Source organism: Acipenser ruthenus, chromosome 13 (assembly GCF_902713425.1).
Source record: "Acipenser ruthenus chromosome 13, fAciRut3.2 maternal haplotype, whole genome shotgun sequence".
Classification (NCBI taxonomy): Eukaryota; Metazoa; Chordata; class Actinopteri; order Acipenseriformes; family Acipenseridae; genus Acipenser; species Acipenser ruthenus.
The window spans coordinates 20,716,815-20,735,706 of record NC_081201.1 but is presented as its reverse complement, the minus strand read 5'-3'; the positions used below and the strand labels follow the sequence as shown (position 1 = coordinate 20,735,706).

General features: G+C 38.1%; 1 protein-coding gene across 1 annotated transcript; it reads left to right on the top strand.

The window, feature by feature from the left end:
* The first annotated feature begins 1,306 nt into the window (after nt 1–1,306).
* On the top strand, nt 1,307–17,463 carry dennd10 (DENN domain containing 10). The gene is made up of 10 exons (XM_034030039.3): nt 1,307–1,356; nt 3,638–3,834; nt 4,998–5,077; nt 5,806–5,954; nt 6,034–6,145; nt 7,465–7,565; nt 8,008–8,115; nt 8,763–8,857; nt 11,345–11,543; nt 16,470–17,463. The coding sequence occupies exons 1-9, from the start codon at nt 1,311–1,313 to the stop codon at nt 11,516–11,518; spliced, it is 1,062 nt and encodes a 353-aa protein (XP_033885930.1). The 5' UTR covers nt 1,307–1,310; the 3' UTR covers nt 11,519–11,543; nt 16,470–17,463.
* Nucleotides 17,464–18,892: the final 1,429 nt, after the last annotated feature.

Here is an 18,892-nt window from a genome sequence, read left to right as displayed (position 1 = left end):
GAACTAGCCACTGTCACTGTGAACTAGCCATTGTCACTGTGAACTAGCCACTGTCACTGTGAACTAGCCACTGCCACTGTGAACTAGCTACTGTCACTGAACTAGCCACTGTCATTGTGAACTAGCCACTGTCACTGAACTAGCTACTGTCACTGTGAACTAGCCACTGTCACTGAACTAGTCACTGTCACTGTGAACTAGCCACTGTCACTGTGAACTAGCCACTGTCACTGAACTAGCCATTGTCATTGTGAACTAGCCACTGTCACTGAACTAGCCACTGTCATTGTTAACTAGCCACTGTCACTGAACTAGCCACTGTCACTGTGAACTAGCCACTGTCAATGTGAACTAGCCATTGTCACTGTGAACTAGCCACTGTCACTGTGAACTAGCCACTGCCACTGTGAACTAGCCACTGTCACTGAACTAGCCACTGCCACTGTGAACTAGCCACTGTCACTGAACTAGCCACTGTCACTGAACTAGCCACTGTCACTGTGAACTAGCCACTGTCACTGTGAACTAGCCACTGTCACTGAACTGTCACTGTGAACTAGCCACTGCCACTGTGAACTAGCCACTGTCACTGAACTAGCCACTGTCACTGTGGACTAGCCACTGTCACTGTGAACTAGCCTTCTACTGGCAGAAGGAGAGGGGCGTGGATGCCTATATTGACTTTTACAAATAATCAATATGTACTGTAGCATTTTACATTTTACATTATACTGCAGTATTGTAGATACATTAATATTTAATTAGTGCCAGTAACAATGCATTTGTATTAGGGTTCTTGCAACAATGTTTATCCGTAGCTCTGTGTTTGTGTTAATTATGTAGCAATTTGCATTTGGATACTTTCAGCAAAGTCAATCAATTACACAGAGTAGACAAGGCAGTGATTTAACGTATCCTCAATATTCTGTTCAGTTCCAGTCACCAGTACAAAAACAACAATATTGCACTGGAGAAGATACAGAAGGGCAAGCGGGCAATTTAAAACCACACTGCAGTTTGTGGAATACACCTTGTTCAGAAACAATCCAAACTACTGTACACACTGCATTTTCATAACTCTGAAAGGGGCGTTTTTTTATTTTTTTTGTTACACTATCCTTAAAGATAAACAAAATAAAATAAAATATTTAGTTCACGGAGTTGTTTAAAGTTTTAAAAAAGGTCGGATTTTTAGCACATTATTTATAAATTATAATTTCATTGAATAAATCATTTTAAAAAATGAGTGTTTGCCGTTCTTTCAATAGCGTATTTACTACCATAGTAATACACATTTCTAGAGGAGAAAGATGGCTGCCGCAGAGGCTTATTTGATGCTAAGTGTCGGACTGATCGGTAAGAAAATAGGAACGTTCTTAATAAAATGGTCATCACTTATCTTTGAAATAATTTTATTTAACGTTGAGCTTTGTGTCGATGTTTTCGTTGACTCTATCATTATTATTCTAATTCTCAATATCAAAGAAGATGTAGTTCTTTAACCGGGCATATCCTGTCTATTTTGACACTGTACGACTAGTAAACTAACTACAACAAATATTTAGGTACACTGAAATAATTGGTATGAAAAGTAAAACTGCAACGTGAAACGGTCACCTCCTACCATGACAAACTAAATAAATAAATAAAAACGCGCCAGCATATTTAATTTTGCCAATCGATTGTCAACCTAGCTGTTCTGGTCACATGATTGCACTGGTTTATGAACCAGCACTGTGTAGCAGCAAAGTATTACTAACTTCCGTATTATTATTGTTGTTATTATTAAGCCTGTGTTTAGGTCTTTAGTTCAATCATTTCATGTAAAATATTTTACGAAGTTTTTGAACTGTTACAACAGTTAAATGTAACAATAATGTCTGTTGGGAAACACCAAATTGCTTGGTGGCTTGTGTCTGATTCAGGTTTTTTCAAGAGCTAGAACAATTTTGTACGGCAGTTCGGGAAAGATTTAATAAGCCAGTCAGTGTGCCTCAAGACACTCTTACAAGTACACAAGATTAATTTACTAACACTGCTGAATTAAATGACTGGGTGGAGCATTTGTTATTTATTTTTTAACCCCCAAAAAACGATTTTCCTGAATAGTACATTATTCAATGCAGTGTTGTACCTGGCGGGCCTGAGCCAGAAACCTATTTTTGAGGGTAAAAAGCAGAGAAAAAGTAAAACCCAGCCATTCCGCATTGGTAGTAAGTATCATATTTAGAGAGCACCGCACTTGTGGGTGAAACTGCACATTGAAATCTTGCATATTTCTAAAGAGGAGACGTTTTTCTAGGCAGGGATATCAAGATATTTAGAGAGAAAGAGAAGTTATCCGGCAACAAGCTCCCTGTCCCCAGTGGTACTGCTTGGTCAGGCATATATACAAGAGTCAGTAGTTTTTCTCCCCCTTGAATTCTAACTGGAATTCGATCCAGGGTTGGGGTCAATTCCTGTTTTTCAATTCCAATTCTTTCAAAGGAACTGGAATTTATATTTTAGAGACATAATAATTGTTGTGGTTGTTCATATGAAGCAAATTTAATTGACTAACAGTGCCTTCAATTTAAGTAATTTGTTGCCACTGTGAGAAGTTGATTTTAACAGTGACTTCAATTTAAATAATTTGTTACCGCTGTGAGAAGCTCATTTTAACAGAATACAGTAGTCTGGCTAAGAGAACACCCCTCAGGAGGCAAGCAAAGTGTTGTTATAGCCAAAGTGTTGTCTAAGACGGAGTTAGCCACCAGACACAATATGAATCAATCAGTAAATAAATACATATCTTTTACTTATCATGACACACGTGCATCAACATATGAAATGAACTGAATAAGTAAAAGAAAAGCAATAAGCAAGTGTATGTCAAAAACTATAAAACTATAATAATAAAATAACGGACAAAGTAACGTTAATAAACTAACTGTCAAACTAAATTAACACAGCACGACTACACATGTTAAGAAATGCAGCAGCAATATACCAGACATGCACATTATTTAACAGAATGGTGAAGCAACTCACCAGAACGGGAAACACCAAATTGCTTGGTGGCTTGTGTCTGATTCAGGTATTTTTCAAGAGCTCGAACAATTTTGTACGGCAGTTCGGGAAAGATTTAATAAGCCAGTCAGTGTGCCTCAAGACACTCTCGCGATGACAAGTCACTTTTGAAAAGACTAAACCATTTAAATTTAAGTTTGATGGTGATGAGTTATCAGGTTACAAAACAGTACTGTATCCGTTGTGAACGAATCCCTATCGGTGCCAAGAAGGTATTCTTTTAAGCAATGTTTAGCTGGAGCATTTACAATGGTAAAATTCTGTTTCAGCACTGTTCCCTTAGGCAAAGTGTTTTCTTAGGAGGTATTCCTATACGTGGAGACTACTGTACTGCTAATTGCAATGATCAGTGGCGTCTTGGAATGAAAAAGGATTGGGAATTGAGTTTAAAAAGGAATTGGAATTGAAAGACAGATTTTACTCCAACTCTGCTCCTGTCCGACAGTGTCTTATGTTTCGTAGCTCGGACAGAATACATTCTAAATGAGGTCTTCAGCTGCACTGTAACAATCATTTCACTGCCACACTGCTCCTTTACATTCTCACAGTGAACATCTTTCTGCCTTAGAGAAAGACACGAATGGGGATGCCCTGTGGGTGTGGTGTTACCCCTCAGTCAGTGCAGAGCTACGGGAGCTGCTTCTCAGGAAATGCTGCCTGACCGCCGAGAACAAACTCCTCCACACGTTTGTGTTCGGCCAGTTCAGAAGAACCTGGTATTACATCAGCACAGTGGGGGGGCAGGATGCTGCTGCATTGAAGAAGGTAGGCAGGCTCCGGCGCTGAGGTATTGTCCAAGTTCTTTACCCCACGTGCCAAATCAAGCTTGTATCCTAATTGCTATATCACGATACAGTACGTATCACAATATCCGGGTCATGATACAGTACGTATCCCAATATCCGGGTCGCGATTATGATATGAATCACGATACATGTTTTGATCTTGACAGGCTACTTGTATGATGTATAATAAAATCAAATGATCAATTCATGATACATGTTAAAAGACAAAAATCTAATGAGTTAGGTAGAGTATTTATTCATACCAACTATAAAACACACTTATTCTTCATTCAAGAACCAGTTGGTGAACTACAATGAGCTAGGTTGTTTTTTTGGTCTTTTATCACGATACAAACGCCACATACCTCTGTTACGATTCGATATATCATGTAAAGAAAGGATCATGATGCATTGATGCATGATGAATCGATACACCCCTAATCATAACTGATGCTTTTTGTCTGTAAATTGATTTATTTATTATGCATTTACTATGCATATACCCGGCAACTGGGATATAGTTTAGTAGGGCTGGAATGAATGTGGATGTTTCATGTTCAAATATTCTTTAATTGTGAATTAGCTGGAAAACAAAAGTAGAGTTTGTACCATATTATAAAGGGCTAGTACCCCACCCTTTTAAAGAAAGAAGAGAAACACTCTTCTGTACAGGAGGTGTAGGTGCCTCATATCTTTTTGATACAGTCATTCGAAAATCTTTAATATGAACGAATACAAACAGGGTTATTTTTGCCACCAGTTACATTTCAAGCAGTATTTCTTTGAATATTTGCCCCAGTCCAGTAGTTTAGGTAGCTGTTTTTCTGCAAGTACAGATTCATACAGTATATCTAGTTGTTTGTCCAATTGGGATGAAACAAAGGTATTGAGTGTAAGATGGGGCGTAAAAGGTCAAAGGTCTGACTTACATTTTTACATTTAGTCAGAGAAACTTGGCTAGGGCATTCTTTAGCGCAGGTTATTGAGAAATAAAGAGCCTTTTATTGGTTATTACACCTGCATCGATTATGCAGTTTTAAAACTGCGTGCCTCTTGAATCTCATCCTGTTCTATCATGAAAACAACATTTTATATTTTAATTATATTCAGTAAATGACATATGATCTATTTGGTTTATTACAGGTAACCCATTTTTCAATCGTTCTTACTGCAAAAGACTTTAATCCTGAGAAGTATGCAGCTTTTAGCAGAGTGCTCTGCAGGTATGCCTGTTTCTTGTGTACACACAATATATTTAATAAATTATGAATCATGAAGAATTAAAAGCCCATTATAAGTAAGGGTGTAAATAGCGAAGCTTTTTGAATTTTGTGGAAATGTCAAAAATATGCATGTCACATATGCCAGTTGTTTATATGGTGGTGTGTGTTCATTATAAGGCTCATTTAAGCCTTTTCCAGACACACATACATGTTGTATTGTTTACATGTACTCTTATGCATGTTGATGTCATTTTTAAATTAATTTGTATTAGTTTTTTAAACATGCCACAGAACAATAACAAAACAAACCAAAAATACATGAAAATATTCCAACAATGCTACTGAAAAAATACAGTATACAAGTTAATTAGATTAATACATAGAAATATCGTGCATCCAAATTTAACAGTTAAAAACAGGGGGTTCCTTCTGCAAGTAACAAAGTCAGAATTAGCTGAGTTTGGGGTTTGCTAGTATTAAGGTCTTCAGTAAGACCTAACAAGGCCAAAACTGACTGTGTTATTTTTGTGTAGGCTGCACAGTGTTACCCCTTTTAAAGTGCATTTTAATAGATAAAACACATTTCAGGAAACCAACAGCAGTATATTAACATGGCTATCACGTTTATTTATTAAAAAAAAAAAAAAAAACAGTGAATCTAAACTCTGTGAATGGCGGGCCTGCAAGTCGTGGAACTGCCTAACTTGTGTTTTGTGCCGTTGTTGCAGGATGTATATTAAGCATGGCAGCCCTGTCAGGATGATGGAGAGCTACATTGCTGTTCTTACCAAGGGGGTCTGTCAGAGTGAAGAGAACGGCTCCTTTCTCATTCGGGACTATGATGTCAGGAAGGCCTATCTAGCTGGCTCTATTAAAGGTAGTAACTTCATTTTGCAGTTCTGCTGTGTTGTGCTGTGCTGTGCTGTGCTGTGCTGACCACACAGTTTTCATTTCAGACGTGGTGTCCCAGTTTGGAATAGAGACCATAATCCTCTACACTGCATTGATGTTGAAGAAGAGAGTCGTGGTTCACCATCCCCGAATTGAAGCACTCCAGGAGTTCACCAGGTAACAGCAGCTGCTCTCTTATTCACACCCTGTGTGTCTGCTGTTTGAATGACAGACAAATGACAAGGTAGCTTTGAGATTCTGTGTACCTCAACCTTCAACCTTTAGTTGTCTCTCAGTGACATTTTTATCTGCACAGCCTCGGTCCAGAAACTGCAATAATATATGGTCCTATTCACCACTTTAAAGACTGTTTTTGAGTGTTTATAAACATGTTAAAAATAGTCCTAAAAGTGAATATGGCCATTGAGCGGTTTGGCAAGACGTACTTAAAAATGTCTATCATTTTGTTTAGCAATGTTTTTGAAACAATTCCAACACTGAGTTCTGATTTGTCAGAAATTTGTTGAGGACAAAATAACACAGGAAAGCAACCATGATATTCAAATTAAGGCTAAATTAAAGTGGTAACTTTATTAATGTGTTTGGTAATAAAGTACAGTGCAAAACTATTTATTTACAGTTTTGAGATAAAAGTGTAGAGTTTTAACCATACCTATTGTGGCAAGCTGGCTTGAGCGGTGGTGACATCAGACCCGGAAGACAAACACAAATACTGCGGATGAGTGGTGAATGAATGCGCTGCGCATGAGTGGTGAATGATGGTGCTGGGCCGCTTTTATTAAATAAACAAAATGAAAAGGTTTGACAAAAATAAAGCTCACCGAGCAAAATAAAAGATTGAACCCAAAACAAATCACGAACACAAAACTGACACCAACTAAACAAACAGGGACAAACACTCAACAAACAAGTACCGTGCTGGTCCTCCAGCACAAAGTAGCAATTGCTATTATTTTAATTATCTTTCTCCCTGACCACACAACCCTGAGTGAGTGCTTCATGCCTCTATATATACAGCTGTGCCGAGATTCATTTACTAATTAATCATTCACTTGAATCTCGGCACGTGAACTAATTTGTGCAGTCCCGTGCTCACATACTATTACATACTTTATCTGCACGTGAAGTGATTGTGCAATCCCTGTGCCTAAATACCACTGTATATTTTAAATCGCTCCTGCTACACAGACCAATTTATATTCCATGCACCAATACATATACACCAACATTAATACACCACACGCAATGTATAAGCATGAAATACACACAGGGGTGAGGCAGGTTCCTTTTTTGTTTTGCTCTTAATCTTTTTATTGCCCAGACTTCTTTATTTTCCCTGTGACTAAGGTGAAGTTCATTTATGTTCTCACAACACTATAAGTTCACTTCCTGTGCAGCATGAAGATGTTACAACCTGGTGCACTGTAGACATGTCCCGACTCTTATGTCCCCTGTTTTGTTGCTGTGTGTTTCAGGACTCTCCCAGCGCTGGTATGGCACAGGAAGGACTGGTCGATACTGCATCCTTATGTACATTTAAACGACAATGAACTGCACAGCTTAAAGGTTTGCACAGGTACTGTATGCAAGACCCAAGCAGCCAGCATGCAACAAGTTCTCCTTCTGTGTTTGTTTTTGAGAGGGCATCAAAATCAAATAATCAACCACTCACCCTTTGTAGTCAGTTATTTGTTTGGAGCTGGTTCTTCATTAAAACACAGAGAAAACTGTTGATTTCATGTCCCTTGTTATTGGCACGTTTTTAGGAGAACATTCTAACTGCCCAGGACTGAACAGACTTTGTCACCCTAACAATATACAGTATGTAGAGTAGGTTGGGCCAGTTGAACGATCACATGGATTGAATGGAAGTGCTCAGTGCCAGCAGTTAGAATTCTTCAGACAAGCTCAAAGCAAACATATTATACCTCAATATTAGAGAAGCACAATCTAGAACCACTATAACGCAGTGAGAGAAATGATCTGTGATTTTCATGGGTGTTAAAATTACCCTGCAGGTTACGTAGCCGGGTTCACAGACCCTGAAGTCAGCAGCAGATCAGACCTCTACGATGTGTATGTGAATCTGCAGGACAGTGAAATCACAGTGTCACCGCACGCAAAAGGTTTGTGCATATTTGTTCCTACATACATTAAATCTCTTGTTTCTTTCACTCATTTAGTCATGGTAATTCATAAGCTGACATATCATATTTGAAATTTTCCTTAATTGCAACTTTTTTTAGGTCCAGTTTCCATATACGACATGATTTGAAATCTTTTTGAAGTCAGTCTTGTTTGTTTCCGTCTGCAACAGAAATAAATGATCCAGATTCAAATTGGGACCAGGTTAGCCTGCAATCTGAAAATCCAATTATTAAAATGAAATTAAAATTATTCATAATCGTATAAATATTTGTAAAATGTCTAAACAGTTTGCAGTCTAATGGATTATATCTTCATGCTATGCAGAAGGTTTATAGAAGGCTAGGATTGTATGGTAAAGGTTTGGGGAACAATTTCAAGGCAGTTACCATGTAAGAGACACAATCAATGCAAACATGGACCCTAAAATCTAACACGGGAAAATGAAAACTCCAGCAATGTGTTTTAGTTACCAGTAGCAGATTGGACTGTAAACTGCAGATGCAAAGTGCAGACTGGTTTCATGATGGACTGCTTTGTATTTACCATTGTCGTAATGGTGCTTAGTAGGTATTGAGAGATGCAGTGTGTTTGATTGTGTGTTTGTATTCTCCCTTCTCTCTGATAGAGGCAATGACGATGGGTAAACTGCACAAGGATGTTGGACAGCTCATCATTCAGTCTGCCGAAGACCCGGAGAGATCTGACAGTCAGGTTATTAAGGTAATTCTAAGCAAAGAGAGCGAGCTTACGGGAAAATCGGAGAAAAGGGCATTCTCATTTCAAGTTATTTTCATAATCCTAATTGGTGTGTCCAGTTTAGATACATGTCCAATGGGCTAAACATAATGCATAATGTAATGATTATAACTTATTGTAACCAACAAGCCCTTCAATAAACATTCTCTCAATGCAAAATAAACACGTTACCGAGGTATATTGAGGTCATTGTTTTAAAGTGGTGCTTATCAGTGCACCTGTTAGAATGATCGAACACACAGTTGAATTAAAGCAAAGCTTAGCAGTGGGCAGGACAGTAAAGAAGGGCTGTACCTGAGGCCTATACAAGGGGGGGAGGTTTTGGGATGGTTTGTTGGAGAGAACCTTTAAAGGGGGAGAAGGAACAGTTTTGGAAGGAGAGAGAAGGGAGAGCACATCATTTTCAAGGCAGTGTGGTCCAGTGGTTAAAGTCCAGGGCTTGTAACCAGAAGGTCCCCAGTTCAAATCCCACCTCTGCCACTGACTCACTGTGTGACACTGAGCAAGTCACTTAACCTCCTTGTGCTCCATCCTGCGGATGTGATGTTCAATCAGTGTCCTATTGTAAGTGACTCTGCATATAATGCACAGTTCATAGCCTACCTCTGTAAAGCGCTTTGTGATGTTGGTCCACTATGAAAGGCACTATATAAAAATAAAGATATTATTATTATTATTATTATTATTATTATTATTATTATTATTATTATTTACCTGACATCACAGCAGCTCTGTGCCCTGGACTCGCAGGTAGCTAGAAATGTTAGGGATTGGGGGTTAGCCGAATCAGGGTTTATTTCACTTGTTTTCTCTCGATTATTCTTCTCTTGGTTATTGTCACATTCTGGGCGATATAGTGGAGGTTGGGTATATTTAGAGAACCACAGTTTTGCATATTTTCCAAAATGGAAAATGACCTATATGGTAACAGTATCCTGGGAGACAGTCAGCATGGTTTTAGGAAAGGGAAATCGTGTCTAACTAACCTGCTTGACTTTTTTGAGGATGCAACATTGACAATGGATAACTGCAAAGCATATGACATGGTTTATTTAGATTTCCAGAAAGCTTTTGACAAAGTCCCGCATAAAGGATTAATTCTCAAACTCAATGCAGTAGGGATTCAAGGAAATGCATGCACATGGATTAGGGAGTGGTTAACATGTAGAAAACAGAAAGTACTGATTAGAGGAGAAACCTCAAAATGGAGCGAGGTAACCAGTGGTGTACCACAGGGATCAGTATGAGGTCCTCTGCTATTCCTAATCTACATTAATGACTTAGATTCTGATAGAGTAAGCAAACTTGTTAAATTTGCAGACGACACAAAAATAGGAGGAGTGGCAAACATTGTTGCAGCAGCAAAGGTCATTCAAAATGATCTAGACAACATTCAGAACTGGGCAGACATATGGCAAATGACGTTTAATAGAGAAAATTGTAAGGTACTGCACTCCGGCAATAAAAATGTGCATTATAAATATCATATGGGAGATACTGAAATTGAAGAAGGAATCTATGAAAAAGACCTAGGAGTTTATATTGACTCAGAAATGTCTTCATCTAGACAATGTGGGGAAGCTATAAAAAAAGGCCAACAAGATGCTCAGATATATTGTGAAGTGTTGAATTTAAGTCAAGGGAAGTAATGTTAAAACTTTACAATGGATTAGTAAGACCTCATCTAGAATATTGTGTTCAGTTCTGGTCACCTTGCTACAAAAGCATATTGCTGCTCTAGAAAGAGTGCAAAGAAGAGCGACCAGAATTATTACGGGTTTAAAAGGCATGTCATATGCAGACTTAAAGAATTGAATTGAATTTTCGACCTGAAAAAAGAAACAAGGACCCGGGGTCACAAATGGAGATTAGATAAAGGGGCATTCAGAACAGAAAATAGGAGGCACTTTTTTACACAGAGAATTGTGAGGGTCTGGAACCAACTCCCCAGTAATGTTGTTGAAGCTGACACCGTGGGATCCTTCAAGAAGCTGCTTGATGAGATTCTGGGATAAATAAGCTACTAACAACCAAACGAGCAAGATGGACCGAATGGCCTCCTCTCGTTTGTAAACATTCTTATGTTCTTATCTATCTAGAGAACTGCCTGACCAATTGGGGTACGCACAGTTTATTGAGTGTATCACGATAACCTGTGAAAGTTGCTAAGGATCGTCTTTAACACAAGTTATTGCGTGTGTCTGTCTGTCTGTCCGATTGTCTGTATGTCACCTTTACATTTTATAATGCATGTCAATTGTGCTGAAATTTGAAACATTGAGTTTTCTAGTTTTGTTTAGTTTGATATAATATTTATTTTTTCATTAATTTGATTGGACTTGGTATATTTCTTTCTGTACACAAAGATCCTGAAACAGCTTATTAAAACTGTGGGACCCAAACTCACCCTCGCTGTATGTCTGACATTTCATCTCATTTCTATTGTCGCAGGATATCTCGATAAAGACAAGAGAGATTTTGAACAGTTTGGCGTCTCTAGCGGAAACTACGGAGAACGAGAACTCCAAAATCACTCTGGAGATGCTGCAGCAGCGGCGCTTCCCCCCGGCGACAGAGAACTTCCTGTACCATCTCGCTGCCGCGGAGCAGATGCTCAAAATCTGACGCTCCACAGCAGGAACCGGCCAAGGTCGATCAATAACGCACTTGAATCTCGGCTCATAACTATCAGGAACATGCTCATTTTTGTCTATCATCATGAATATATAAAGGTCCAGTTAGGGTTGGACGATAATTATCAATTATCAGTTAAAAATGATCACGATAATCATAAATACAGTAGAACCTATCATATCCGATCCATTAAGAGATAGGTACCCTCTATTAAATAATGGACCCCTGGTACGTGGCATTTACACATGCTGCTACCAACCGAATGGTACAGATGGAAACTGATCAATGCACATTTTATTATGGGTCTAAAACAGTAAATTCAGCTTTTAGAAGGATAGAGTGGATTCAGCTGCAGATTAAAACATAAATGAAAAATAAACTTTTTACGTACAGTCACTTAACTTCACATAAAACAGACTGCCCAATTTAACCATGTTAAATAAAAGAAAGCAAGAGATTAATATAATTACTTCACCGTTTTACCTCCAAAGCCAGTCTGTGTGCGTGTGGAAAGAACTGTTTCTGGAATGATTTTTTTGTAAATTGCCAAACACTGTGTTACAGTGCTTTATTTTGCAGTAATTTTCACAGATTCTCTTTGTATAGTATGCGAGCAGTACTGTACTTTGGTGTTTTAGATGGCCCAACATTGATAAAGCAACTACAATGTAGCATAAGGACACCCTCTAAGATCCAATATTTTCACATCCGATGCAGCCCTGGAACAGATTCAATTGGATAGGACAGGTTCTACTGTCGTGTATTAACTCTCATTATTCTCACTCACTCACTCACTCTCTTTTCTTTCTCTATCTGCTTTTCACAATGCGGTGGGGGCAGAATTAAAGTAATTTTCTGATGCCCAGACTGATTACGTAGGATTTAACAACCCCCCAGCATATCTTTGTGAAGAAGAGAGAGAAACAAAACGTCTTGGTAGCAGTGGAGCTGATCCTTTTAACACGAGTGTTGACAATATCGGTCATCACCAAAATAATAAAACGATAATCAATCATTGTTCCAACACCTGGCCCTATTTGGATGTGTGAAAGCAAAATTTCAAGAAGGAATACAATAATATGCATGGTATTTTAAACCTAGCCAGAAACAAAACTGAACAGCAATATAACTGCTCACCTTCCTGCAATTATTATAGTACTCTTGTTTTATTTCTCTTTGAACATTTGTCTTTGCACTTCCTATAGTGTAGAAAGAGTTTTTTTTGTTGTCGCTGCATACTGTCTGAAATCCTTGGTTCAGAGCAAGGAATGTTGGGTGAAGTCTTTCCAGAAGTGATAACCCAGGTTCTTTAGGATTCAAATACAACGCTATAGATAATGGCCCTGTTTTGAACCAACTTTTCAGAGAGGAATAAAATCATTTTAGCAGAAAAAAACTAGCCAGAAACTACTAAGAGCCAAAATGTTATTCCTATCTGTAACCAAGAAGTTTTATACACCTCAGAAAATGTGCCGTTGCGCATCAAAAAAGGGTGCGCCAGGATTCAACTACTGTTCGCTAGCCTAATAACTTGCTGTGGGCCCCTGGTCCGATTGTAGTTATACAGTACTAATAAAAATACATTTAGATTCAACATTAGCCAGTATTTCAACTACAAGTCATTGTCTTTTGTGTTATAATTGCGGTTAGACCTCTAGAGTGATTGTGACCAGCAGAACAGGAAGTGGTTATGTACCAGGAAGCCGCTTTGAATGTGTAAATGCAGTTAGTCCAAATCATTCCTAAAATATATATACAGTGCCTTGCGAAAGTATTCGGCCCCCTTGAACTTTGCGACCTTTTGCCACATTTCAGGCTTCAAACATAAAGATATGAAACTGTAATTTTTTGTGAAGAATCAACAAGTGGGACACAATCATGAAGTGGAACGAAATTTATTGGATATTTCAAACTTTTTTAACAAATAAAAAACTGAAAAATTGGGCGTGCAAAATTATTCAGCCCCCTTAAGTTAATACTTTGTAGCGCCACCTTTTGCTGCGATTACAGCTGTAAGTCGCTTGGGGTATGTCTCTATCAGTTTTGCACATCGAGAGACTGAAATTTTTGCCCATTCCTCCTTGCAAAACAGCTCGAGCTCAGTGAGGTTGGATGGAGAGCATTTGTGAACAGCAGTTTTCAGTTCTTTCCACAGATTCTCGATTGGATTCAGGTCTGGACTTTGACTTGGCCATTCTAACACCTGGGTATGTTTATTTGTGAACCATTCCATTGTAGATTTTGCTTTATGTTTTGGATCATTGTCTTGTTGGAAGACAAATCTCCGTCCCAGTCTCAGGTCTTTTGCAGACTCCATCAGGTTTTCTTCCAGAATGGTCCTGTATTTGGCTCCATCCATCTTCCCATCAATTTTAACCATCTTCCCTGTCCCTGCTGAAGAAAAGCAGGCCCAAACCATGATGCTGCCACCACCATGTTTGACAGTGGGGATGGTGTGTTCAGGGTGATGAGCTGTGTTGCTTTTACGCCAAACATAATGTTTTGCATTGTTGCCAAAAAGTTCGATTTTGGTTTCATCTGACCAGAGCACCTTCTTCCACATGTTTGGTGTGTCTCCCAGGTGGCTTGTGGCAAACTGTAAACGACACTTTTTATGGATATCTTTAAGAAATGGCTTTCTTCTTGCCACTCTTCCATAAAGGCCAGATTTGTGCAGTATATGACTGATTGTTGTCCTATGGACAGAGTCTCCCACCTCAGCTGTAGATCTCTGCAGTTCATCCAGAGTGATCATGGGCCTCTTGGCTGCATCTCTGATCAGTCTTCTCCTTGTATGAGCTGAAAGTTTAGAGGGACGGCCAGGTCTTGGTAGATTTGCAGTGGTCTGATACTCCTTCCATTTCAATATTATCGCTTGCACAGTGCTCCTTGGGATGTTTAAAGCTTGGGAAATCTTTTTGTATCCAAATCCGGCTTTAAACTTCTCCACAACAGTATCTCGGACCTGCCTGGTGTGTTCCTTGTTCTTCATGATGCTCTCTGCGCTTTAAACGGACCTCTGAGACTATCACAGTGCAGGTGCATTTATACGGAGACTTGATTACACACAGGTGGATTCTATTTATCATCATTAGTCATTTAGGTCAACATTGGATCATTCAGAGATCCTCACTGAACTTCTGGAGAGAGTTTGCTGCACTGAAAGTAAAGGGGCTGAATAATTTTGCACGCCCAATTTTTCAGTTTTTTATTTGTTAAAAAAGTTTGAAATATCCAATAAATTTCGTTCCACTTCATGATTGTGTCCCACTTGTTGTTGATTCTTCACAAAAAATTACAGTTTCATATCTTTATGTTTGAAGCCTGAAATGTGGCAAAAGGTCGCAAAGTTCAAGGGGGCCGAATACTTTCGCAAGGCACTGTATATATATATATAACTTTTTAATTTTGGTGTATTTACCTGCTTTCTTTAACCAGCTTTGGGATCTAATACAAGATATTTGTTAAGAGAGTAGAGGAATTTATATAGATATACGTTTATTTTTTTGTATTTTGTTTTTATAATGCAATGATACATGAAAATGTCCTTCCTGCAGAAATTGCCTTTTAAATGTGTCCAGAGTCCTTAAGTATTCTATTAATCCTCACCCTCTTATTAGCTCTAGTAACATTGCCACTGCCCACTCCCCCCCGCCCCCCTCCCCCCAGTCTTTTGTGCTTCTTCTGGTCTTGTTTTTAAATGCAACGACGTAAAATAAAAATCTAAACCACTATTTCCTGTGCTCTAAGTAGAGTTGGACAGTTGGATTATGTCTGACCTGCAGCACAGGATGTGGTTATCTACCAAGGATGCAACAGCACCTTTGAATATATTGTGCTGTATTAAAAAAAAAAATAATAATAATAATAATAATAACAAACAATACTGTGCCTAGTGCTAATAATGTAATTTAAATCGTAGTCTGACAACTTCAGCATTAGCATTTAGAATAGTGAATTTTACTAAATTTAAACCTGTAAATGTATGTGTACTTTACCTTGCAGTCAGTCCCAGCAGTAACTTAATAACTGGCTGTGCTTTCTATTAGAAAAATTAATGTAACAATATTTGTACTGGAGCAAACTCACTATGTGTGTTTTATGTTAGTTTCACATTGGTTGAATATCAGGCTCCATCAGCAGGACTGTTGAAATACATTGTTTTTCAGTATTAAAAATGAGTCTGTCACGTGATCCTTTCATCTTCTGTTCCACAATTTCAAATAAAAACTGGTTGGTCAACAAAAACCACAGTAAACCAACCACTGTGATGACATGACCCTTTACAGAAACTGAATATGTTTCATGCTGGGTTTATATATTTAAATATATTGTGGTTTACAAGCCTATGTTAACAACTTTTAGAATTAAACAATGTCATCTTTAAATTGTTCTCACATCTCATAATAGTAAACAACATACTGAACACTGAAGTTGTATAAAGATGGTGCTCACAAAAATGGAAGCAAATTAGGATTAATTACCTTTAAGTGAGCAAAATGACCCAAGTGGGCCTACATACAGCTATGGTCAAAAGTTTAGCATCACCTAAAAGTTTAGAATTGAGACATAATAATAATTTAAAAAAAAACTATAGGAACATCATTTAGATCTTTTATTTTACATAGTGTAGTCAAAGAAACTACAAAGTGTATTTCATGTTAGATTTCGAAATGTCACATTTTTTAAATTTGTCAGTTTTTCATTTAGTATATGGAAAACTACAACGCGGTATGCAATTCAATATGTTAACATAACATTATTCAGCAGGATTCATTTGACTTTGAGGCAAAATTAGTTAATTCTATAATGTTATGCAAAACTATTGGTCACATCTGTACAAAGCAGATATATTTTATAAGCCTCTTAGTTTTACTTCCATTTTGACTAGAAGTCATTCTCAGTGTTTTCTTTACAGTTCATGTCTCTTCCTGTCGGACAGATTCACCTGGAGAATGGAATTGTCCCCACCCCTTCATTGACTTGTTTCCTGTCAATAGCCAGTCAACTGCTTCCCCTGTTGACTGACATGCTTTCAGCCAGTAACAGGCTTCGACCCAGAAGACACTGCTGAGGTGAAGTGACCCAGAGAGTACAGTTGCAAACAGCAAACCCTGAATAAGGCATTCCATTAAGTAGTGCCAGATAGCATGTTTTAAAATAAAAATACATGTGTGCTATAACATGGGGTTCTTTTAAAACTTCACATTTGAGACATATGTAGCTAATGGAAGCGCAAAATGGCTAAGATTTGTGGAATTATTTTATTAGCTACAATTACTTTAACGTGCTTTTTTCTGAGTTCAGGAGCTGCTCTTCAGTTTTAGTTGCCTGTCATAGATATATGTCGACAGGATTACAAAGACAAACTTAGTCTAAGTATCTTTAAAGAATTGTGAGCAAGCACCATCTTGTGATCTTTGATTACATTTTCTTTTGTTTAGCTGCCAATACACTGCTGTGCACTAGGTGGTGCTGGTGCTTAGACACTTTGGCTGAACTATCCAACATTACATGCGTCTATGGCAGACAACTCGAACAGAAGAGCAGCTCCTGAATTCAGTCAGAACCTGCGCTACTCAACACAAACTTATCAAGAACTAAAAACATTTCCTGCATCTGGGTATTTACTCTGAAGTGCAATATTTGTTCATAAGAGAAAGTTAAGGATGTGTACAAAAATCTATAATGCTCAGTTCTGCATTATTAATCAACTTTTATAACTTGCATACCAGCACTAACAATGTTTTGTGATTTGTTTATTCTCAAATGGCAGCTAATTAATTAAACTGTGCTTGGATGAAATCCAAGCGAGATACAGTGTTTGTGCCATCTTGAATTTGTTCTGTATATATCCAAAACCAAGGATATGTGTGTTGTTGAACTATTGTCTATACATCCAGTAACTGTGCCAAATAAAAAGCACTCAAATCAGACTTGCTTTTTTTGGTGTTTTCACAACAGCTTACCTCGGTCCTGACCCTGTTGTTCTGTCTTCTCACAAGCAAACTGTCTGAATGATGTCATGGTTTTGTGATGTGGAATATACTAATGTCAACTGGGGCTAGACTGAGACTACAAACTTAATTACCTTGAGGCAGGGTTGAATTGGTCACCCATTTTACAGCACTGCGGAATCACTGTGGATTGCATTAAACCGGAATGTCCCCTAAGAAGAATGGTTTGATGTAAAAATCTGCTACCTGTAAATCTGTAAGCTGCTCTGTTTATTTCTAACTGATGGAAGAGGAATGGTGCATCTAATTGAATGGTTTGTTAACATGTAAAAAGCTTGTGCTCTTTATTCATACAAGGTTAAAACAATGTGTAATGAAACTGGTCATTTTTTACTTGAAAATCATAAAATACAGCTGTGTAGCAAGGTCAGGGGTCAGGGGTCAGGGACACCAACACATTTAGCATGCAGTGTTTAATAACTCTGCAAATAGAAAATGATTCCGAGATATGTCTGATGATGGCCACAATCGAGTTTGACCTAGAAAATTATAGAATGCAATCGTGTACCGATTCTGAAGCCAATATCTCAAGCATTAGGTCTTTATAATCCAGAAAATAAGAAGCCACATAAACACAATAATACAGTTCATACACTAAATCGAATATTGATTTATATTACTTTCTGTAGGTCATTTTCTGTTTTATATCACTTTATAAAAGTGTTTCACATATTTATTTAATATTCCATGATATCCGAAGACTGCAATGTAAGTAAACAGTATATTCTTGCCTATTCATATTACACACAAGTGCTATTACACTGTGCAATGTGTAACAGATAGAAAGCCCAGGTTGCTGGAAGGTACTGTCTAAGGCCTTCACAGACCCCTGTCGTAGTAGTGTTCTGGCTCTGTAGTGGCTGCCTGGATATGCTCAAGATCTTCCTTCATCACCTAAAACACAATCAAATAATTTATTTTAATTTTGATACAACAGATACACATCGAGAAAGGTGTTTTCTTACCAAGTTACACTAGTATCCCTTATACATATTTCCCATAGTACAAACATGGCAAATTGTAATAATGCATAAAGAAAGCATACGTATACATTGTAAAGCCTAGAGATGTATGGTAAAGCATAGTAAACCATGGTAAATGGATATGATGTACTTGCATAGTGTTGGGCTCATAGACCCAGTGGGTGGGTTTTATGGAAACTTTGTCTCTTTCATCCTCCACCATTTGTATTTGTTATTTGTAATTTAGTATGGCAGGAATCCACTTGAGCGCTTATAGAGAGACTTAGTTGCCATTTGCCAATTCTGCTTCCCTTAACCATGAGAGCGCTACAGCCAACGCAACTCCCTGTGGAATCCCAAGAAAAGCCAGCGCTCCCCTGACTGTA